Source organism: Armigeres subalbatus, chromosome 2 (assembly GCF_024139115.2).
Source record: "Armigeres subalbatus isolate Guangzhou_Male chromosome 2, GZ_Asu_2, whole genome shotgun sequence".
Lineage (NCBI taxonomy): Eukaryota > Metazoa > Arthropoda > Insecta > Diptera > Culicidae > Armigeres > Armigeres subalbatus.
Genome location: NC_085140.1, coordinates 144995760 through 145020260, shown reverse-complemented (window position 1 = coordinate 145020260; position 24501 = coordinate 144995760). Strand labels below are relative to the sequence as shown.

General features: G+C 39.1%; 1 protein-coding gene across 1 annotated transcript in view; it reads left to right on the top strand.

Moving 5' to 3' along the window:
- Positions 1-24501, top strand: part of LOC134215237 (growth hormone secretagogue receptor type 1) — a 58199-nt gene that overhangs the window by 31131 nt on the left and 2567 nt on the right. The window contains exons 5-6 of the mRNA XM_062694459.1: positions 12264-12373; positions 12440-12519. Of these exons, the coding sequence (XP_062550443.1) occupies positions 12264-12373; positions 12440-12519 (190 nt within the window). The remainder of the gene's footprint in view (positions 1-12263; positions 12374-12439; positions 12520-24501) is intronic.

Sequence of the window (24501 nt, the reverse complement as noted above, 5' to 3'; positions counted from 1 at the left end):
GGGGTCGAAAGACCTCCCGTCCATGTATGTCGTTTTGTTTCAATTGTATTTCAAAAAACTAATGGAATGTTTTGTCTCCCTGCGTCTGCGATGGCATCGTTTGCATCAACCCGCCCACCGAGGTTCCAGTTGGCAGCTTCTCAACGGTCTGCATCTGATCCAATGCATTCACGGTATGTCCGATAGACTTGTGAATTTGCTAGGTGAAATGCATAGATCTGAGGAAGCTAGCTCAGCAACTGCCTCGTATCGCCATCGAAATCAAAATCAACCTAGAAGGAAGCCTCGCTCGCTTAACCGCCAACCGAAGGATGTCTAGCTTGCCAAGTCGTCGCTCGAAGGAAGTATCGCTCGTTACATCGTCGCTCGAAGGATGCCGTCGAAGGATCGTCCGGAAACGGACCCGTGGAGACCGGTTGCCTCCGTCCCAGTTAAGTGTTTCTTATTTTCTTCATTTACTGTTTGAAAAAGCCGTCTATGTTTGATTACAGAATGAGGAGTCTAGGCGAGGACGACGCAGCCGACGAAGGAGACGGACGAGTAATAGAAACCCTGTCAGCATCCAGGTTACCGTGAGCTGGAGAAAACTGAAAGATCGACCATGTCAGCCGAGAAGTCACATGGCTTTGACCCATTCAGTCCCGAGATGTCGCCGAAGTAACACGTGGTGGCGTAAACAAACACACGATCCTGATACGAATATAACCGAACGAAAACGAATCCTGTCGTCGAAGCCGCAACAATCGCATTGAAAGCAGAAGGAGAACCCAACGAAGTGATCAAATTAAAATTATAGAGAAATATTTACTAGTGAATTCGATAGCAAGTAAGGATAGACTTTGACATGTGTTGCCCGCCGGTTATGAAATAATCCGGAGTCGTTAAAATTAACATTTTCACGGTGGCCGGCATGTTGAATCCAAAATCTAAAGTAGTATCGTAGTCCGTGGAAGCACAAACTGCTAGAAAACGATAGTGTGTTGATTCTCTCACTCTCAACTCTTCTTTCTTATCAGCTCTTAGCATTAGCAGCATTCGATCGGAAAGCCGATCGATATCAATCTTCGTCCCTATCATTCCATTTGATTATATAAATTACCTGCTGTAGAATTAGAGATTCAGTCGCAAATAAAAATTCGAACGCATCGTACTGTAATATCGTCGCGTATATTCAGTAGAGCAATAAATCTCGTCGTCTATCGTTTCCAACAAAATCGCAGCACAATCAATCCAAATTCGAAATTGCTACAAAATCTATTTCACCAAAATCGCAATACCTTTCGATCTGCAACAATAACGATGTTCATTTGGCTCAGATTTTGACAGTTCTCAATGCTCGATTGGCTCAAGATGGCCGCTTTCGCATATCTCTGAATGTAGGATCCCTAGTTAGGACTAGTTTTCACAAAGTTATCACTAACAAGCGAATTTCCCCGGATCGTGTATGCAACGGACGAAACCGGACCGTCTTTCGTCACCACTCCGGACCAAACTTCTCAATAGAATCGACCCCTTGCCTTTTGAGAATCCCTTTTTATATTTTCATCATGACTTCTCGAAACTTCTGCAAGTCATTCTTTATGTGGAAAGAGTCGTATAACGGATGCGTTTTCAGTGCAACAATGGTCTTCTTACAGACTAAACAAAATTGAATTAATTACAAGTAGGTGTCATGTCAAAATACTAATATTTAAATTCCGATTGTTGGCTACATGCAAACCTTTACAACCTTTACAATCCTAGCCGGACACTTGTTTTCCTTTTATTTCTTGTTAATATTTTTTTATATAATTGTAAATAAAGTATCTCGATAAATAGATTAATAATAAATAATGAATAAATAAATAAATAAATAAATGAAATTAATAAATAAAGCCTCTGAATAAATAGTGAAATAAATAAATAAATAAACAAATGAATAAGTAAATAAATAATTTTTTTATTTTATTTTTTTATTTACAGTCTTCGACTATGTTGTTCATCGTACAGACTAAAAAACTTAAGAACTAATACGCGACTTGAACATTCGTTTACTTAAATTAAAATCATACAAATGACTGATAACATTAAAACATTCACAACAAACGTCAAACGGATTTTTTTGCCCATACAATGTACGGTGTGCAGGGCGTCGGAAAAAGTCTGCTCTCCTTACTGTTCTTTCGGGGGCATTGAAACGGAGTTTCGCCAAGAGATAAGGACAGTCGATGTTGTTCTGCAGAAGGTCGAATACGAAGAGCCTCTGATAAAGCATTCTCCTACTCCTCAATGTAGGAAGACTCACGAGTTCACAGCGGTGCTCATATGGAGGCAGCTCACGTCTATTACGCCAGGGAAGCCTTCGTAGCGCAAATCTGATGAAAGCCTTCTGAACATGTTCGATTCTAGCTATTTGCGTTGCGTGATACGGCGCCCATTTGACTACGCCATACTCCAGAATACTGCGAACCAACGATGTATACAACGTCCTGAGGCAGTAAATATCGCTGAAATCTCGGGTGTTGCGCTTCATAAGTCCCAATATGGCGAAAGCTTTAGCTGTTGTGGTTGAGATGTGCTCACTAAAACGAAGTTTACTGTCCAGTGAAACACCTAGATCTTTGACGAGCGAGACTCGATTCAAAGTTAGGTCATGCATAGTGTATTCGAAAATTATTGGAGAGCGCAGACGTGTGAAATGTTACATTTGTTTACATTCGCCGTCAATGCATCTGAATAAATAAAGAAAATCTACAATCGGAATACATAACAAAAATGAATAAATAATAAATAAATACACCTTAAGCTACTAAGCGTAAAATAAACATCGTAATCAAACACAAAAATGTGGAAGCAGACGATTATTATACACTTAGACATTTAAATTAGAAATATAAACATACAATTTGAATAAAAAAATAACAATAAATATTCTCCAGACCATCAGCTGGCCTCTCCAACACATAACAACATTGTTACCAAAAACGGTTGGTAACAAACAGACATGGAGGCACGAACACAATTTCTTTCAGAACATGTGTAAACAAACAAACCGAACTTCAACACCATTGACGTCGACATTGCAACTCACGATCTCATTTTGACAACACGATGGCGCTGGTATGCTTTTGCATGCAAAACGACACTAGCGCACAGTGGTATTTTTTGATGACGCTAGCGCTGATTCTGCACGGGATAACGGCGACATTCCAAAGTTATTTCAAAATGAACAGTAAAAAGTTATCACAACATAGCGAGTGCAGGTGTGGTAAAAGGATGATAGAAGATAGAATAAAAAAGAAGAAAAAAATGAAGGAGAAAAGAAGAAAGAAAAGGGAAAAATAAAGCAAGAAGGAGTAGGTAAACGGAAGAAGGTAGAAAAACAGAGCAGAAAAATATAGGAGGAAGCAGAAAGAGTGAAGAAGGCTGAAAGATGATAGTAAGAAGAAAGTAGAAGGAAGATAAGGATTGAAGAAACAAGAAGGATGAAGGAAGAACGAAGAGGCACAAAAATAAGAAAAAAGTTGAAAAAGGAGGAAGAAGTAAAATAAAGAATAAATAGAGAAGAAGGAAGATTGAAGATGGAAGGAAAGGCGGTGAGAAATATAGGTTAGTTTTTCGATTTTAATTGCTAACATCTTACATCTCCTTACTTATTTCTCATTAGTCACATCTCACATATTTTTTTTCTAATTTTTCAAATCTCACTTTTCTCTTCTCATTTCTCATTTCTTAATTCTCACTTTTAACTTCTGTCTTTACACTTTGCATTTCTCAGTTCACATTTCTTCTAAATTCTTACTTCTGACTTTTCACTTCTCACGTCTTACCTTTCACCTTACCTCACCTCCTACTTTTGTTTTTCACTTTTCAAATCCCACTTCTTACTTCTAATTTCTCACTTTTCACTTCTAACTTCACATTACTCACATCTCACTTTTTACTTATTACACTCCACATTTCTCTTCATTTTTCTCACGATATTTCAATTATGAGAAGTGAGAAATGTCTCACTATTCACGCTTCACACTTCGCAATTTTGTCTACTCACTTAAATCTACTCTCTTTTCTCTACTCTACTAGCTGTTCATTTAAAAAGTTTCGGATTGGAAGCTTCCTGACATAGTGTATCCATTGTGCTGGCAACACAAGGTACATACTCATGCAATGGCGGGCATTGGAAAGCTATTGACAACTTAGGAAATGCTAATAGAATACTAGGTTGAAAATCAGATCAAGTTCCAGTTGAAATGCAGAGCCATTGAAGAAGAAGAAAGCATTACCATATGAACAATTATAACATCCCTAGTGCCACGTTGTTATTGTAACAAACTTGGTCGACGGTAAAATGTGTAGAGTTACGGATGGCATTTACGGCCAGGTTTAATTCCCGGCACAGACTTAAAACCAAAGAAAAAACATTATTTTGCCAAAACACCTCCGGAATCGTGTTTACGATGCAGCTAGTTGAAATTGAATTTAAAGATTTAATGAATCGCCTGCTTTGAGTGTAATTACAGCTGCACACTAGGAGTTAACTTTCTGAAATCAGTATGGCGAAAGACATCTAAGGTTCGATTTTTCAAAATTAAGCCCCTCCATCGAAAAAATATTTGGTAGGCGTAGTAGCGGACACCTTCCTACATAACCGGTACCAAATAGTTTTTCATGGAAAGTTCCTAATTTTGAAAAAACCTACGTTAGATGTCTTTCGCCATACAAATTTCTGGCAATTAACTCATGCTGGCTATTTGCGCATATACGATAGCGCCTGGATGTGGAAGCGGCGAGTAGAAAATCAGCCACTGCCAATAATTCATTGGGGCTTTAGAGGAGTGTGTGCAAATAGTCTGCCATGAATACCTTCCGATACCATATTGCTTGAAATACTAAGAGAAATATTCCTGGTTATGAATAAAACTGTGTCATCAAAATCACATGTAGCACAACAATAAACCGATTCGACTTAATGAGCTAAGAATCAGTGCTGTGTTTATAACTTCTACTGCATACAGAAGAACTTGTGGTTAAAAAGAATTTGCCCACGAAATAACTGTACAAGACGCTAATCAGATCTGTGGTTTCAGCATGGTGCAGCATGACTTGCATGGCGTGGCCGAGAAAATGTGTATCTAATGCATCACAGCAGTATCTAATCAATCCCTCAAAAGCAATTGGGGTGAACGAAACCGCAACAAGTAAGCCTGTGTCATTACGTACTTCCTAGGAACATATGCATTATCGATCCACGGAAGTGCTAACTGCAGGGTAATAGCCATGAAAACCCAAGTCAATCAATCTTACTTGTGACAACTGCCGGTTAATCGATACCCAGAAGTGTGCCTCTGCCATTCAGCACCTCGCTTAAAATGCTTGATGTAAAACTATGTTCGCAATTTCTCGCTCAAACTCCCAGTGATCCATCCACTTTCATAAGACCTGCCAATCAGTCTTTGATTAGGGGGGCCGAAGCTTCGCAGCAGGAGAATGGACAAAATGGTAGCATTAAAATCAAATTAAGCTTATCAGCGTGGAACATTTGCCACCTGACGGACAAATGAACTATTATCGGAAGCTTACTTCACCTGGGACAGGCATGCATCGGTACCTATCAAGTAGGTACGTCGGAAGGTAATCGAGTTGCCTACTGAGGACATGCATTGGGTTGCATGATATTCTGCCGTAGCGAGTCGATAACGGCGGCTCTTGCGTGCGCCTTTCTATTGCTTTTGTAAATTATTCCTTCTACGTATTCTCGATTACGTATACCGTACGGTGCACAACATCTAAGTGCATAGTTGAACATACCCGTGCAGGAACGAGTTGGTATGAACTTGGGGTACAAAAGACATGAAATAAGTCCAAACATAAATGTGCAAAATACTTTAGACATAACATACTCAGGTATTTTATTACCAAACAGATAATAATTTCTTGAGCGTTTGGTATTGTAATAACAGAAAAATGTTATGTCTGAAGTTTGTTGCATATTGCATATTTTTGGTATAAAAGATACTCTACCTTTTATGTACCTCTTATGAACTTACATTACTTACTTATGAACAGTGTGGTTCATCAAAAACAGTATGTACGTTATTTTGAGTTTTTTTTTCTCCTGCTCGGGTATCTACTAGCATCAAGGCTAATATTAAATTTGTGAGGCACAGTCAGTTCGTTTTTATTAGTGTACTAGCGAAAGAAACCCAGCTTTGCCCGGGTGTTGCAAATCTAGATCAACATTTGAAAAGGGCGTAACAGCCAAAATTTATTCCTTCTGATTCTTTGTCTACATATATAACTATACTGCCGCTAACCGCAAGTCAGACTTATCTGTATATGGACGCAATATCCAGATAAGTCTGATTTGCGGTTAGTGGCAGTATATATGTAGACGAGGAATCAGAAGGAATACATTTTGGCTGTTATGCCCTTTTCAAATGTTAGTCTAGAAATGTCACAATGAACTATTTGTAGCCCCGCACTCTAAATCAATTTCCGTGCGTTTGTTTTGTTTTTTCTCCACAGCTGACCTAAATTGTTCACCAACTGTTTATATACAAACCTTGCGGATCCCAGAATGTATCGATTATGGAAAAAAACTTGCAAATCGGTCAACCCGTTCGCGAATTAAATCCTAAGGAAGGAAACCTCAATTCATTTTTTTTATATAGATAGGTATTAGGGTGGTTCAAAAATCGATTTTGTTCCACAGCGCTCATCTGATTCTTTATCATGTTCTGAGTGTCCTCTGAAAATTTGAGCTCATTTGGATTAAAACTGATTTCGCACAAGATGTCTCAAGTTTGTATGCAAATTAGTATGGAGAATATATTTTTTCATTACTTTGTTAACGACGCTTCCCCATTAAGCGCAGGTTAAAAGAAAACCTGCATAGCTAAAAGGAATACTCAACAGTTTTCACCCAACGAAAACCGCATGTTGATTGATCGCCCCTATAATTAGTAATCAATTTTAATACAGGTTGCGAATCTTTAGTCATGATCGTTGAACTTCTTTGAGGGCATCACTGAAATGTACAGTGCAACATAGTAGCCTGAATTTGTGTGTGCTATCTTTCGCGCCATGAGCAGCAATGTTGCCTGTTAAGGAGTTACGCAATTAGCTCCAATGGCTACGCTATTGCTTCATACAAAAAGTGTGACATACGTCGATGAGGGGTCGAAAATGGCCAATTCAAGCTCTATCTGGAATAAGGGTGAATGTCGCAAGAGAGGATTCTCTTCGTCGTTTTCCCCTCTTTTTAATAAAAGTGACAAGCAGGGGATTTCTTTGCAGTTTATCACCTCAGAACGATAGAAAACAATGCGAACTTGCATTCTGAGGTGATAAAGTGCAAAGAAATTCCTTTCTTGTCACTTTTATTCAAAAGAGGGGAAGTCGACGAACAGAATTCTCTCTTGCGACATTCGCCCTTTTACCAGATAGAGCTTGAATTTTTGCATTACGTAGTTATTGAAGGAGTCAAAGTTGAACAACATGTCGGAGCGTAATGCAACGTACACACCAGTCAAGCAGTTTGACGAACATTGACTCCGCCCCCAAGAAAACGCTTCGGTTGCTACTTTGTTTGAACGTGTGTGAAGTTGTTCGAACAACCATTTGACAGTTGGCGGCTCGGTTGGAAGAATATAAAACCGTTTGATTTTGGTTTGAGTTGTCGGGGGTGGAGTCAAGGTTCGCCGAACATGTTTGAGCATTTGTAGTGAAGTTGCACAAACTCCCATATATTTTTTGATGGTTGGTGCTCGAGTTGGTGCTTCGGTCGTTCGTGTGTGATATTGTTGGTCAAATAAATTGATTGTTCGTGTCGCTGTTGGTAAAACTTGATGGATGTTTGAATAAACGATAGGTGGAGCCAATGTTGGTCAAACTGCTTGACCGTGTGTACGTTCCATAATGGGGCCCCTTTCAGTCAGAAAAACAAAGCAGGAATAGCTTAGCCAACTCGGTTTGCCAACAGCGGGCTGAAGCTGATGATCATTTGGCACAAATTTCCTGTCTTTGTCTTTCAAGTGATAGTATTCACCCAAGCATTTATATAGGGCCGTCACTTTCACGCTCCAGCGAATGAACTGAATGGACTGTCACTACGGGCTGCGTGTGCAATGAGAGAAGATTTCTTTTGTTTACTTTATTGCGAGAAAAGAGAAAAATTCTAATTTTGCGGAGCAAAGACGAAGAAGCAGACTGAGTATCGGAAACTTCAAAATGGCATGCACTGTACGAAAAGTGTTGATAAATATTTCTTGATATCAAGAATATTCGAGAAATCTAAAATGTTTCAAAATCACGTAAATATACGACAATATGCCTTCAAAGTATCATAAAACTTGTTTAAAAAATATAGCGGCATGTAACACTCGTTTAAAGTTGCATGTTCCCGTTGATTTTAATAATCAACATTCACACCGAAAAAATAAACCAAAAATTTTTACCGTGCAACAAGTGATTTGACGTTTGCGGAACAGCTTTCCGACAGTCGACCGTCGGACCCCGGTTCGAATTTTTCAATCTTCTCGCAATATCTTTGATTGTTGCTGCTAACCATTTCCAGTTTTCACTGCTAGGAAGTAAGTTTGAAGAGGCAATGGTATCAACATCCTACAAATTTCAGCCACTGAGATTAAGAATTCGCACCACTGCACAATAGGACAGCCCCATACAAAGGAGTGACCAAAACTACCAAAAGGCTGATTTTCGTTTTTTGCGAGTAGAATGTGATGATTACATAGCTTATAACCTATATTTTTATAATCAGGACGGTTTTTATTTTTTTAATTTTTTGGGGAGGGATGAGGGGCGTTCAAACTAGACCCTCCTAGAAATAATATTTTTACGTTTTTTGGGAAAACGGTCATCTTTGTCATATTTTTGTCTCAAAAGTAACATATTTATATATCGTTGCAAAGCTCTTAAACATATCCATGTAATAGTCTTGATGATGTAATAATAGCTCCGTACAGAATTTAGTTTTGCAAAAGCGTATTTTACGCAATATTTAACGAACAAAACAGTTTGATACCCCGCAATACCCCGCAGTAAAACATCATGTACTACACTATTGAACTCTTAAGCTTTGAGGACCATGAATAAAATTCTGCCCAAATTCACCATTTTGTGAGATATGTACATGAATTTGAAATATTGCCCATTTTTGTCTTTTTCGTGTACTAATTATACGTAGAAGCTATATATAATTGCGCCAAAAGCATTTAAAAGAAAGCCCAAACGCTCATAGTGTTGTATACCGATCGATTCGGTTCGACGAATTGAGGTGATGTCTGTGTGTGTACGTGTGTATGAATGTCTATATGTGTGTGAGCAGAAATGATTTTAACTCTTTTTCAGGCACTTACTTTAAACCGATTTACTCGCAACAAGTTTCATACGTCAGAGAATGTTGTTCCATTGTTCCCTATTGAAAAAAAAGGCTGGATTGCGCTATAGCTAATATACATTTTCTTATAATGCACGAGAAAGACAACATTACCGCTAGGGGGATTAATCAGGTGTTTTGGTAAACTTCTTCATTTTCAATTTTCATTTCAGTTACTCAATAATGCCCCTTTAATTGAATTTGGTGTCGAACACAAACTACATAGCATTTTAAGGGGAAGGGTTATGTTTTAACCCTGGCTGAAAGTCATTTTGCCGAAAGGGTCGTTTGGCCGAATGGGTCATTTTGCCGAAAGGGTCATTTGGCCGAAAAGGGCGTTAGGCCTAAAGGCACATTTGGCCGAAAGAATCGTTTGGCCGAAACGGTCGTTTGGCCGAAAGGGTCATTTGACCGAAAAGGTCGTTTGTCCGAAAGGGTCGTTTGGCCGAAAGGGTTATTTGGGAGAAAGGGTCGTTTGGCCAAAAGGATCATTTAGCCGAAAAGGTCATTTGGCCGAAAGGGGCATTTGGCCGAATAGGTCATTTGGCCGAATGGGTCATTTGGCCGAAAGAGTCATTTGGTCTCACTTCTCACTCCTCATTTCTCATTTCTCACTGTTGAAAAAGAGAAGCGCGAAGTGATTAGTGAGATGTCACTCTTCTTATTCCTAATTTCTCACTTTTCAATAAACTATTCGGCTAAATGACCTATTCGGCCAAACGACCCATTCGGCCAAACGATCCTTTCGGCCAAATGACCTTTCGGCCAAATGACCCTTCGGCCAAACGACCCTTTCGGCCAAGCAACCCTTTCGGCCAAAAGACCTTTTCGGCCAAACAACCCTTTCGGCCAAACGACCTTTTCGGCCAAACGATCCTTTCGCCCAAATGACCCTTTCGGCCAAACGACCATTTCGGACAAACGACCCTTTCGGCCAAATGACCCATTCGGCCAAACGACCCTATTCGGCCAAACGACTCTTTCGGCCAAATGACCCTTTCGGCCAAACAACCCTTTCGGCCAAATGACCCTTTCGGCCAAACAACCCTTTCGGCCAAACAACCCATTCGTCCAAATGACCTATCCGGCCAAATGACTTTCGGCCTAATGGTCTGTTCGGCCAAATGGTATATTCGGCCTAGTGGCATTCGGCCAAATGGCTTTCGGCACTGAAAAATGATTGGGATAACCAATTTCCAAATAATCAGCTATTTTAATTCTGATGGATGCGTTACTGATTTTACAGCACAGGAGAATACAGCAAAGAGGAGTCGAAAGGGCCCTCCGCGCGGCTACAAAGCAAACCATGCTGAGGGTAGCTGGGTTCGATTCCCGGTGCCGGTCTAGGCAATTTTCGGATTGGAAATTGTCTCGACTTCCCAGGGCATAAAAGTATCATCGTGTTAGCCTCATGATATACGAATGCAAAAATGGTAACTTGGCTTAGAAACCTCGCAGTTAATAACTGTGGTGCTTAATGAACACTAAGCTGCGAGGCGGCTCTGTCCCAGTGTGGGGATGTAATGCCAATAAGAAGAAGGAGTCGAATCGATACCAAATTGGCCATGTTCCTCCGATCTAGTCCGGATGTCTTGCTTGTCGCAACTTTCTATTTATAATAAGCTCGTTTTCTTGACATATTTTTTATATGTTTATCTTATATGAAATTGAACAGCTACGAATTATCCATTTCACTGAATTAGGTATATACGTTTGTGTTGTCGGAAAACAATTTACTAATGATTAGCATGTGGTCGGATTGGTTTTCCGTTTTTTCTTGGCTAGGTGATTTCAATGTGGCCTCGTAGATATTTTCGCGGAGAAAGTAGGTGCTTCCGATTACCGTTCCGTGGAAGCCTGCAAAATTTATACACCAGTGCATGTATACTGCAGCTGCTGCATTAAATGCACGTTGAAGAAATCTGCCTGACCAATGCACATACTTCAACAATTGGCTAACAAACACCAAGCGCTAGTAAGTTTTGCCCAGCACTATAAGACCGATTCCAAGTTCTTTAATGGTGCCACAGATTTTCTGTTACGCCCAGCAAATTTAATATAGCGCCACGAGTCAAAGTTGCGGGTATGTAGCTCATCGCAGATTATCCGGTCGCTTGATAAACAATATTATTAAGAGTTCCTTCTAGAGTGTACCTGGTGGAGCTGTTTTGCTTTTCAATGCGGGGATGTCTAAGTAGAACCAAGAAAAATATGATGCTATTTTTTGATATTGGATATGTGGAATGTATCATACAGCACCCTTGTTGTGTTCAAAACATATGGCATACCTCGCCTTCGTACATCATATATTCATAAATGTTTTGCAATCAAAATCGGCGAGCACGATTCTCATTTGCGTGCATCAGATTTTTCCTTCTTCATTGCTCAATACGCCAGGATACGAGAAGCATGAAGAAGCTGCGTAAAAATTCAAAGTATACATCATGTGCTCACTATTTAAACTGTACCGCTGAGTCGCATTACATTACTGAGAACTGTAAAAAAAAAATGTTAAAAATTGAAAAATATTTGCGATAAATTGCATTTGAACCGGTTCTTTTACAGTCAATTTTCCGCAAGGTAAAACAAGTAATAAATATCCCCACACTTGATGGATGTTAGAGATCGTTATTCATTTGAGGCTTAGCACGTTGCACGTGAATATATTTTCGCAATGGCAACTCCTACACGTAGCCACATGAGCGTAGATTTTTTCATAACTAGCCCGCAGAATGCATGCATAGTGTTTTTTTCTTCTAGAGTCTCCAGAACACACAGGCGCTGTTACATTTTATATTTTAAATTGTTGTTGTTTGTTTCTCTGTTTCTCTACCTTGAAAAGTGAGCTGATATGTAGTTGAAATTAATATTAGTTTTTGCATTTCAGACCGAACCGTCTAGTTTGACTATACTCATTCAGTACTACTGCTACCTGTTCTTCATAACCAATTTTGGGATCAACTTCATACTGTACTGTATAAGTGGGCAAAACTTCAGGTTTGTATGAGTACCCTTCGTGTAGGAGTTTAGGAACGCTACTTTCTGTTTTATCTAACTCAACAGGAAAGCTGTGATAGAGATGTTTCATAGAAATAGAAGAAATAACGCCAACCAGGACCATTTTAGCGGAGGAACACAAACAGGTGAGATTTGTCGATACTTATCAGTTTCTAACCCAATGTATGTAGTTTATACACTGAACCAAAATATCCGCCCAACAACGACTGAAAAGTGTTTTGCCGCCGCCCTTTAACGATTGTCATCCGCTTTTTGGATGATGATCATTCGTTTGGTTTGGTGGAAGATTGCAATCATTCATAAGACAGTCATACGATGGTCGAAAGATATTCTTATTGGAACCGTATGTTACAGGATATTACTTTTGACTTAGATACAGACCTTGATAAAATGAAACAAATTTGAATAATGAAGGAAAATCTGGGTTTTGCTAGGCATTTTGCTCTCATTATATTTGAAACGGAAATATTTGAAATGAATTCAACTCGGATGTTTTCCAACACATTTTTTCATTTTATTCGAGTTTCCATGCACTTTATAAATAATACAATAAACATTCGTTTAGTAATACACGGGAAAGTTGAAGAAAGATTGGAAAAGTTGCAGAAAAACGTTTCCTTCGTGTATGACTACTCCGGACTTCTCATCACAGGAAAATAATCAGATTCGAAAATTGTTTCTCATGTCACTTGATTCACCATTTTAGCGCAACCGACATTCATAGGTCCGAGTGAAATCCCACAAGAAGACAAAAACCACACTGCTGCCATTTTCCGATTTCAAAGACTTGCATTTTTTCGCTCGCATCGCATCCTGAATATTCCGGTTTTCTTTATCTGATGATTGAGCAGCATGTTCACATTTTCCTGCAAAGGGATTAATGTAGATATTGAAGCAGAATACTTTTAATTATATGTATTATTCTTACCTGATTAGTCGATAAAACATTCTTTAAAAATATTTTCCTCTCGAAGCCAAGCTCAAAGCTGATCTATTATGGCGTCTCAGTTGTTGCGCTGAATATTCCAGACCGGTGCGATGCTCAATGGTTGAATGACAATATCCGAAAAATATTTCGAATTCAAATGATTTTCGTTAAGGGGCGCGTTTGTTTTAAACATCATCCAATGTCTCGATGATTATCTTTCGTTCATACAGTCTTAATTATAATAGAGTGATGAATCAACTGACAAAGGTATGCAAATAGTTCGTTCATCGAATGATTGGCATTCGAATTTGCGAAGGTAAATCATCCGATCTAGTTTGTCATATGGTTATAGGATGAGGTATGTCACAGGCAGAGGGAATTACAAATCAGTCGTTTTCGGGATGATGTTTTGGTTCAGTGTAGGTTTATTGCAAAAGATTGTTATTGTTGTTGATTTATTTTTGGTCGTATTTATACGCAAAAAAGAATACTAGAACGCCTGTTAGTTGTATAAATCAAGTGATGTGCAAAGCATCAAGCAATGTGGTTGGAATGCGGCCGAGACTTAAACATCGTGGACGGGAATAGGTGGTACTGCCCAGATGGTTTATCTATATGTTTAATTGTATTACCATCCATCCTAATTTTTGCTACAACTGTTTTTGTCTACCTCTGATTTTGGCAACATTATCTTCTTGATTTGGCTACAATCCCAATAGTATCAATTTTATTCACTTGTCTTAAGACAAGTTTGTACCATCACATTTAATTCCACCACTTGATTGTACCTTGACAGATACGTATTTCGACCTCAACAGTAAGGTCGTCTTCAGTGTCTCGTGCTCGAAGTCGAGTCAAGTACGAGACACTGAAGACGACCTTACTGTTGAGGTCGAAATACGTATCTGTCAAGGAACAATCAAGTAATGGAATGGTACAAACTCGTCTTATGACAAGTGAAGACATTCCATAAAAAGCTCAAAATAATTTTCTTATTAATTTTATTGTTATTTTGAAACCTTTTCGGCCCCAAATTTTTCGCAAACGGTATGACACTTCTTCGTCTTCTTCAATGGCTCTACATTCCAACTGGAACGTGGCCTGCTCTTCAACTTAGTATTCTATTAGCAATTCCTCAGTTATTAATTGACAGCTTTTCTATGCCCGCCATTGCATGAGTATGTAACTTGTGTGACAAGTGCAATGGATGGATACAGTATTCCGCCGGAAATAAGTATGAAGACAAGCATGATTTTCATACATTTTCATCGTGTTTGAGGATCGAAATCTCGATTCGCAGCGCAGGCATTCGCAGGCACATGTTTTCAATTTGAGCTTTCGACTCTGAATGAGTTATTTACATTTCTATTGATGTTGACCTCAGAAAGTGGAAATAATTATAAAGACACCTCCTTTTTATATTGGGCTTCATACAACATACCTGTTTTCATATTTTTCAACGTAAACACGTATAAGCAAAATATATGCATAAATGTAACTTTCATTGAATAAAAATTCAAGTTATCTCAGGCTTGCTAACAAAAAAAACATCCCAATCGAATCGCTAAGAATCGAGATATTGACTTTCTAACAAAGACATGTATGGTAAACGAGCTTGTCTTCATACTTTTCACGGCTTTTCACGGCTATTCGGTCACATTGAGAGTTGACGTAAAATCAATGTTAACTTCTCTCCCGAACAGCCAAGATAGCTATGTGGTGTCGGCAGCCAGTAATCTGGCTAAGAATAACGCTACGGATTGCCTGTTCCAGTGGTAAAAGTCCACCATACAGATGACCCCTAATTCTCGGTGTGACGCGGCTTTATGCTCACCGTGCCTACGAAAGAATTGTAGAATTGTTAGGAGGAGGGTCTAAAAAGAACCTAACCGCTAACCGAGCTTGTGAAGCACCAGGGCACCCTTCACAGTATTGAGCGCCTACTGCGCTAACCGGAGCTATGGCGTAGTTGACTTTTTGCTTCTCCGAAATAATCGGCTACTCTTATTAAATCTCTAATTGAGGTTGAATAAAGGTGGGATTATGAGTAATGTTTTTATTTAGTTTTTCAACAAATTGTCACCTATAGGGGAAGGTGGGGAGACTTGATCCCCGGGGAGACTTGATCACCCCCTGTTTTATCGACAACTAAAGTAGTTTTGTTCTAGCGTATTTTTTAGTATATATCCTCTAAACAAATGACCTTAATGTGGTGAGTTATTTTTGGATTGACAACCTTATTTATTGTGCAAGTGGTTTGTATATTTTGACCTTCCTAAAGATTTTTTTATTGGCCACGCAAAATTTGAACAACTTTTCATAACAACGACCAAATAGCGGTTTCGTTTTTTTCACAGCACAAAGCCATAAATTAGCTTAATGATCTGTACTGATAAAAATGTCAACATTCCATCAAAGCTTTAGGATATTTGGATTTGAAGTTATTGCCTCAATATGGGGACACTTGATTCCATACAAAAAAATTGCGAAAAAATTCTAAAAAATATAAATCTGTTCTCAGGCTTCTAATTTTTTGTTGATTCGACAGATTTGATGAAGGGTTGGCAGGAAAAAATATTTATTGCATATATATAATAGAAAGGGTATCAAGCCTCTCCAAATTTTAAAATTGCATGTGCTGTCGAATTCAATAACAAAAATCGTTCATGTATACGCACAGCAATCTGAGGGCACCTTTCTAATTTTATCAAAGCAAGATCTTGGAGAAGGTCAATTTCCCCCGAATATTTTGAAAGTCGATTTTTGACAGCACTCCAAAAAATCTATTTTGTATCAATAACAACTATATTTTAAAAACTGTCATACATCAGTAAAGTTAAATACTAAATTTCTTGGAGAGTCTGTGTGGAAATCACGGAATCATTCAGGAACGTTTTTAATGCGTGTACACAATTTCGAATAGACCGTTTAATTTTAATTATAATTTTATTATATTAGAACAATTAGGAGTACCTACTCTGGTAATAAATTTTTATCTACAATTATTTCTCCCTGTAAATAGTACGTATTTGAATCTAATAAACCTAACTTCTTCCCCTTCTTATTGGCATTACATCCCCACTGTGACAGCGAGGTTCCCGACTAGAAGAGCATAACAGAAACTGAACACAATTTTAACATATTGTAATATTTATAACTTATTTTGATACAATTTTGCTCTTAGCAGCATTATCTTTCAAATGTTGTAATAGGATTTTATCATAATATGATTTAAAAAATGCTTAACACCGAATTGCCCAACAGTAGACAATTAAATTAGATGTAGCAAAGTCCTCCAGCCATAGATATCACAATGCTGATATAATTTGAAAATGTTGCCTTTATTGCAATGTTGTTAGTTTCATGTTTTCGTAAAATATTCTTGTACATATAAAAACAAAAATTTCTGATTGTTAATCACAATCTGGAGACCTATCACGACCTGTAAAAAATTCCAACTGCACATAAACAATATATTTTTTATCTGATTCTGTTATGAATTTTTATCAAAATTTGTTATTTTTATGATAAAAATGTATCAAAATTTGATAGTTTTGTGTTTCCAGTAGAATAATTTTTGATAGAAATTTAGATATTTTAACAACATCCTGCACCATGTTTCTAACAAATTTTGTTATAAAAATTTTGCATAACATAATAACATAGGTTGATATAATTTTGGTATGACCTTCTAGTCGGGTTTCTAAGCCAAGGTACCATATATCATGAGGCTAACACAATGATACTTTTATGCCCATACGTAAAAAAATGTAATCATTATATTTATTAAATTCCGTTTTTATCATCAATTAGATGTTGAATATGATTCTCATAACAAATCTGAATCATATTTATTTAAAGTGCATATATTAAGTATTATCGCATCGAATGGCAAATATGTATTAAGCAAAACTTATACTTTTGATTACGTTGCGATATGAGAGAAAAAAAACAGCCGTCAGTGATATTCATTCTGCTGCCGGAGGAAAGTGTTTTTTTTAATTACTATTTATTTGAAGGCTCAAGCGCTCGAAGGCATAACGGAGCCGAAAGTCAATTGATATTTTATTACAATTTCAGCTTTTGCTCGTATGTTAGTGTTGGGGAGCCGAAAAACTCGCGGCTTGGTCGAGGTTAAGGAGTACATACAAAATTGATGTCCGTAAGTAACGTTGGTGCAGTCTTTCCATGATGATTGGTGTGGTGCAGAACAGGGACAAACTGTAATGATACAAGCAAAACGTTTCTACCGAGCGGAGTGGGAGAAAACAAGGTGGACATGGCCCTACGAATGGGGGGAGAGGGAATTAAACAATGACGTTGATGCGCTTCAAAAAATTGTGAACAAGGGCCATGTAGTCAAGATCAAGCTTTCCCAACACATCTCTAATGTCCTCATTTTCTGGTTTCCCTCGGGCCCGGAGGGATGCATATAAATCGGACCTGGCAATACCGTATTCGGGACAGTTCCAGACAACGTGATTGATGTCCTGATAGCCTGCTCCACAACCGCATCTATTGCTGTCTGCGAGCCCTACTCGATAGGAATGCGCGTTTAGTGAGTAGTGGTTGGACATTAGCCGACACATTACCTTAATAAAGTCTCGGCTAAGGTCCAACCCCTTGAACCAAGGTCTTTTCGAAACCTGCGGGAGAATGGAATGTAACCACCTACCCAAATTTCCTTCATCCCATTTTCGTTGCCAACTGAGCAAGGCTTGCTGACAAGCAATTGAAAAAAATTCATTAAAGGCGATTTGACGCTCGTATATATCACCTTCCATAGCGCCCACCTTGGCAAGTGAGTCCGCTCTCTCATTACCCGGGATCGAGCAATGTGAAGGGACCCATACCAAAGTGATAGTGTAAAAGCGATTCGATAGAGCACTCAATATGGATCGTATTTCGCTTAGGAAATACGGTGAGTGCTGTACCGGCCTCATTGAACGTATAGCCTCCATTGAGCTGAGACTATCCGTAAAAATGAAGTATTGATCAGAGGGAAGAGAGGAAATTCGCTCTAATGCGTATTGTATAGCTGCTAATTCTGCAACGTATACGGAACAAGGATTTTTAAGTTTTCGAGCGGCGCTATGCAATTCGTTGAAGACACCAAATCCAGTGGATTCATTTATTTTTGACCCGTCGGTGAAAAACTTGTTGACGCAAGTGACATGGCTGTATTTACTTGTGAAAATTGGTGGTATACACTCCATTCGGAGAGGATCTGGAATTCCATGGATCTCTTCTCTCATGGACAGATCAAAAACTACAGAAGAACTGGAGGAGTCTAAGAAGCAACCACGATTGGGAACATTCGAAAAAGGGCCAATCTCCAGGCTCATGTACCAGTAGTACAGTGTCATAAATTTTGATTGGAAGTTTCGTTCGATTAGCTTCTCAAAATTTTCAATTACCAATGGATTTAAAACCTCACACCGAATGAGGAATCTGAAGGATAATTCCGTGATGCGATCTGATAAACGAAGTACTCCCACGAGTACCTCCAAACTAATTGTATGAGTCGAGTTCATACAGCCTAACGCGATGCGGAGACAGCGATATTGAATGCGTTCGAGCTTCAAAATATGAGTTTTCGCGGCGGCTTGGAAACAAAAACTACCGTATTCAATAACCGACAAAATCGTTGTACGATATAGCTTTATCAGATCCTCCGGGTGGGCTCCCCACCACGTACCGGTAACTGTCCGCATGAAGTTGATTCTTTGTTGGCATTTCTGATACAGATGTCTAATGTGCATTCCCCAGGTGCCTTTCGAGTCGAACCAGACCCCTAAGTATTTATGTGAAATGCCTTGAGAGATTTTCTTACCCCTAAGATGAAACTTTAATTTTGCTGGCGTATGCTTCCTAGAAAAGACAATCAGCTCAGTTTTCTCCGGAGCGAATTCGATACCCAGCTTCAAATCTCAAGTAGACAAATTGTCCAGAGTATCTTGCAATGGTCCTTGCAGATCGCCCGCCCCTGTTCCTGTAAAGGAGACAACAGCGTCATTCGCAAGCTGTCTTAACGAGCAATTTTCCACAAGACATCCATCGATGCCTCTAACATAAAAATTGTAAAGAAGGGGACTCAAACATGAGCCCTGGGGGAGACCCATGTAACTAATTCTTGAAGTTGTTGAGTTTCCATGACAAAAACTCATGTTTCTTAGACAACAAGTTGTACAAATAGTTATTTAGTATTGGTGAAAGCCCACACTCGTGGAATTTGTCTGAAAGAACGTCAACGCAAACTGAGTCAAAAGCCCCCTTAATGTCCAAGAAGACTGAACCCATTTGTTCTTGTTGAGAATAGGCCAGTTGAATTTCTGTAGTAAGCAACGCAAGACAGTCGTTCGTTCCCTTGCCTCTGCGGAATCCAAATTGAGTACATATCTGATAGAAAGCCATTTGATTCGACCCATCTGTCGATCCGATTGAGAATCATCTTCTCTAACAGCTTCCGTATACACGACAACATCGCGATTGGACGGTACGAGTTATGATCCAAAGCAGGAAGTGGCGGGAAATTGCCAGCCGCAAACTTGAACCCAATAGAAGAAATTTTTTGGGGTTTCCCACCAGTTGCTAATTTTCCAGGGGAAGGTCGAGTATTCTGTTCAACGACAGAAACATTTTGAGAAGCGCGTTGGTGCTGTCTCCTGCATCTTGCTCGCTTTCCGTTGGGACCGCTCGATTTTTAAACCCCCCAGTACCAGTCTTGATGTCAGCACATGTTAGAAACGGCTCGGTGGCCACTCCTGCTATCTCGACTTCACTGCTTGCGATGTATACGTGATATTTCAATCGAAAGAGCTCGAAGGCAGCAATTCTGTTGGCCTGTTCACGATCACTTACAGTGACTCGCAACTTATTACGGCTTGGGGCATTCACTTCAATAATGCCCTGAAACAATTTTGCCAGATCTTTTTCGATTCGCAATTTGTTTAGCGGTTTACCTTTGGGCCGAAACAAAACCAGAAATGGGCCCTTAGATCCGGGCGGGTACGCTTTTAGGCGGGGGGTCGCCGGGGGTGTTGATCCACTTCCCTGGTTAGTATCCATAGGATCAGGAGAAGGCAGGTTAAAAATCCCAGGAGAATTTGAGTTGCTGACTTGAACGTTTACCTGTTTTTGAAAAACAGTTTCATCGGGAGTTAAGCCGGTTTCATTAAATTGCTCGGGGATGGAATGTAATCATCGTCCGAAATTTCGAATCGCGAATCACCCCCGCCTTTGTCATCAGTTTCCATTGCGGAGAATGATCACCGCAACGAAAAATAAATTGATTCCAATATCGAAACAAAGAGCACGCAGAATATTGCGGTTATTCCAAAAACGAAAAGGATAAAGTGGGAAAACGTGCTGTAATAAGGGGCAGTCTCCGCGTTGTAGCTTGTAACACTAGCTGCTGTTAATAACCCAACTCGTCCAAGAAAAAAAAATGGCGGGTAAATGAAAAAGTGAGTGGGACAATTGATAAAAAATGAAAAAAAATATAACGAAAATAAATATAACGAAAAAAAATATAATGAAAAAAAAAATATAACGAAAAAAAAATATAACGAGAGAAAAAAAAATAACGAAAAACCCAGATTAATCCACCTAGCGGTGATGGTGCCTTTCTCGTTCGTTCAAAAGGTTTGGAAAAATCTCAAATAACACCAATATGTGGATTAGTCTTATTTTTCATATATGTTATTTATATGCATAAAAAAAAATCTCGCCAAACGCAATTTGTTGCAAACAAATCGGATGAGCATAAGAGCAAAAAATTTAATTTTTCAAAAATTTATTTTGTAGTTTTAAAATTAGTATTTTCGCCATAACTTTTTACCCAATTGTACGATCCGGCCAAGTTTCTATAGGAAACAATGGGACAAGATTCGGCGTCGAATGCAATCTGTTGCGAGCGACCTGAGAAGCACACATATTGCACATCAATCACAGTAACTTCTATATGACCGGATTCAGTCACAATATGGTTACTGCAACCAGATTTGTTGAACTTGTGTATCTTGTGAAATAGATGAAGTCTAAGTGCTAGAATTTTTTGAACTCTTTTTCACAATAAATAGTAATTTGACCATAACTTCTAAGCCCATAGTCTGATCTGGCCAATTTTCAATAAGAAAATATGAGACATTCTGCGTCGAATGCAATTTAATGCGAGCAAATCGGTTGAGGAAAAGTGCCTGAAAAATGAATGAGTTTTTTTAGCGATTTTTCCATGAAAAAAATGGTATAATTTTCGATCCCATAGTCCGATATGGCCAATTTTCAATAGGAAAAAACGGGACAGGATTCTACGTCGAATGCAACTTATTGTGGGCAAATCGATTAAGGATATGTGCCCGAAAAATTAGTGACATTTTTTACGCGATTTTTTCGTGTGAATTTGTATTTTGGCCATAACTATCGATCTCATAGTTAGATCTGGCCAATTTCAAATAGGAAACAATGGGACAGGATTTTGCGTCGAATGCAACTTGTTGCGAGCAAATCGGTTGAGGATAAGTGCCCGAAAAATGAGTGACATTTTTTACGCGATTTTTTCGTATGAATTTGTATTTTGGCCATAACTCTTGATCCCATAGTCCGATCTGGCCAATTTCAAATAGGAAACAATGAGACAGGATTCTGCGTCGAATGCAACTTGTTGCGAGCAAATCGGTTGAGGATAAGAGCCCGAAAAATGAGTGACATTTTTTACGCGATTTTTTCGTATGAATTTGTATTTTGGCCATAACTCTCGATCCCATAGTTAGATCAAATAGGAAACAATAAGACAGGATTCTGCGTCGAATGCAACTTGTTGCGAGCAAATCGGTTGAGGATAAGTGCCCGAAAAATGAGTGACATTTTTTACGCGTTTTTTTCGTATGAATTTGTATTTTGGCCATAACTCTCGATCCCATAGTTCGATCTGGCCAATTTCAAATAGGAAACAATGGGACAGGATTTTGCGTCGAATGCAACTTGTTGCGAGCAAATCGGTTGAGGATATGTGCCCGAAAAATGAGTGACATTTTTTACGCGATTTTTTCGTATGAATTTGTATTTTGGCCATAACTTTCGATCCCATAGTTCGATCTGGCCAATTTCAAATAGGAAACAATGGGACAGAATTTTGCGTCGAATGCAACTTGTTGCGAGCAAATCGGTTGAGGATAAGTGCCCGAAAAATGAGTGACATTTTTTACGCGATTTTTTCGTATGAATTTGTATTTTGGCCATAACTCTCGATCCCATAGTCCGATCTGGCCAATTTCAAATAGGAAACAATGAGACAGGATTCTGCGTCGAATGCAACTTGTTGCGAGTAAATCGGTTGAGGATAAGTGCCCGAAAAATGAGTGACATTTTTTGAGTAGTTTTGCGCACACACACACACATACACACACACACACACACACACACACACACACACACACACACACACACACACACACACACACACACACACACACACACAGACATCACCTCGATTCGTCGAACTGAGTCGATTGGTATATAACACTATGGGTCTCCGGGCCTTCTATAAAAAGTTTGTTTTTGGAGCGATCATATAGCCTTTACCGTATACTTAGTATACGAGAAAGGCAAAAATATAACGGAAGAGAAAAAAAATATAGAGAAAAAAAAATATAGCGAGAAAAAAAAACAACGAAAAAAAGTATAACAAAAAAATATATATATAACGAGAAAAAAAAGTAACCTTTATCTGATGAACTTTTAGTATAGTTCTACTTGCCAACTTACTACCAGTTCATAGTTCCACTTGCCAATTGAACTACCAATTCACAAGATGCGAGACTCGCAGCGAGAGACCAAAAACAACAGGCGAGATATTTACCGACAGTAGGGGAAGTGGGGGTAACACGCCCATAGGGGTTAAAACGCGCCACCCCTGAATAAGGTTAAATATCCCCATTGTGATTATTTTAAATAGTCTATACGATGAATCAATGAAAAATATTGCCATTGGATACATATATTTCATGATTTTTCTCTAGTTACACATGAAAAACTCGAAAAAATGATTTTTGCGTGTTTTGATGCAATTCTAGCTCGGTGAAATTTAGTCTTTCTATCGCTGTTATTCATTGGTAAATTGAAAATTGAGCCATGAGCCATGCTGCTTACTCGTGTTCTTTATGTTCCACACGAAATCGTCGTCAAAATTGGTCTTAAAATGATTTGATGGGCCTTCAAACTTCTGAGGTCGGTGTGGGGCAGTACGCCCATGCTCATTTCGTATGACCGAAACAGCTGAAACATTCGGTTAATTGCCTTAATGTAGGCAATTAAAATGAAAATCAGTACGATAAACACATGCGCGTTTTAACCCATCCACCCCGCATGGTTTCAAAATCAATATTTTTCGGGTGCTTTTTAAAAATCAAATTTCTGTGCAATAAAATGTACAATTAGATATCTGTCATCGGTAGTCAGTCGCAGATATGCTGTTCTTTAGTATGCGCTGATGAAAACTGGCTGAAATGGTGGTTTTCATTGATAAAAATGGCATTTTCCTTAACGTGGGCGTCCTACCCCCAGTTCCCCTAACAGCTTTTTGTAGGTAGGTAGCGTACCAGCGTCGATTGCGACTCCTCCGCAGGCAGGCTTTTGTCGCCGTATTGGCTGGCTGGGATGGGGGCTTCGCTAGCAAGATGACTGCCGCACTTTCTGTTGCTGGTGATGATGCAGCTTTTGAAAGGGCTGCGACTTGCGATCCGGCATGTTGTCGTAGCCGGAAGTGCCTTCAACAGACACACCGGAGGTCTCGGCCAGGGTGTGCTGCTTCCCAGTCACAGGGCATAAAACGCGTTTTTTAAAAACGAGTGTAAAAAACTTCTAGGGGAAGAGGCCCCAAAACGCCCCACCGGGGCAAAACGACTTTCGGGTATTTACTTATATTTAGGGGAAGAGGCCCCAAAACGCCCCCCCGATGCAAAACGCCTTTTGTGGTTTCCCTCATATTTACCGTCATTAATATGTCCGTAACAAAACGGGCGAAAAAAGTGTCAAAATAATATATAGGAATGTAGGAAAAACTGAAATTTTCCACATTTTGATGAAACATCTAACATTTCAGCGAGGCAAAACGCCCTAGTGGAACTATCCTACAATGTACTCGCGTCTCCATGCACTGTCCATACCAGAATGCTGATGT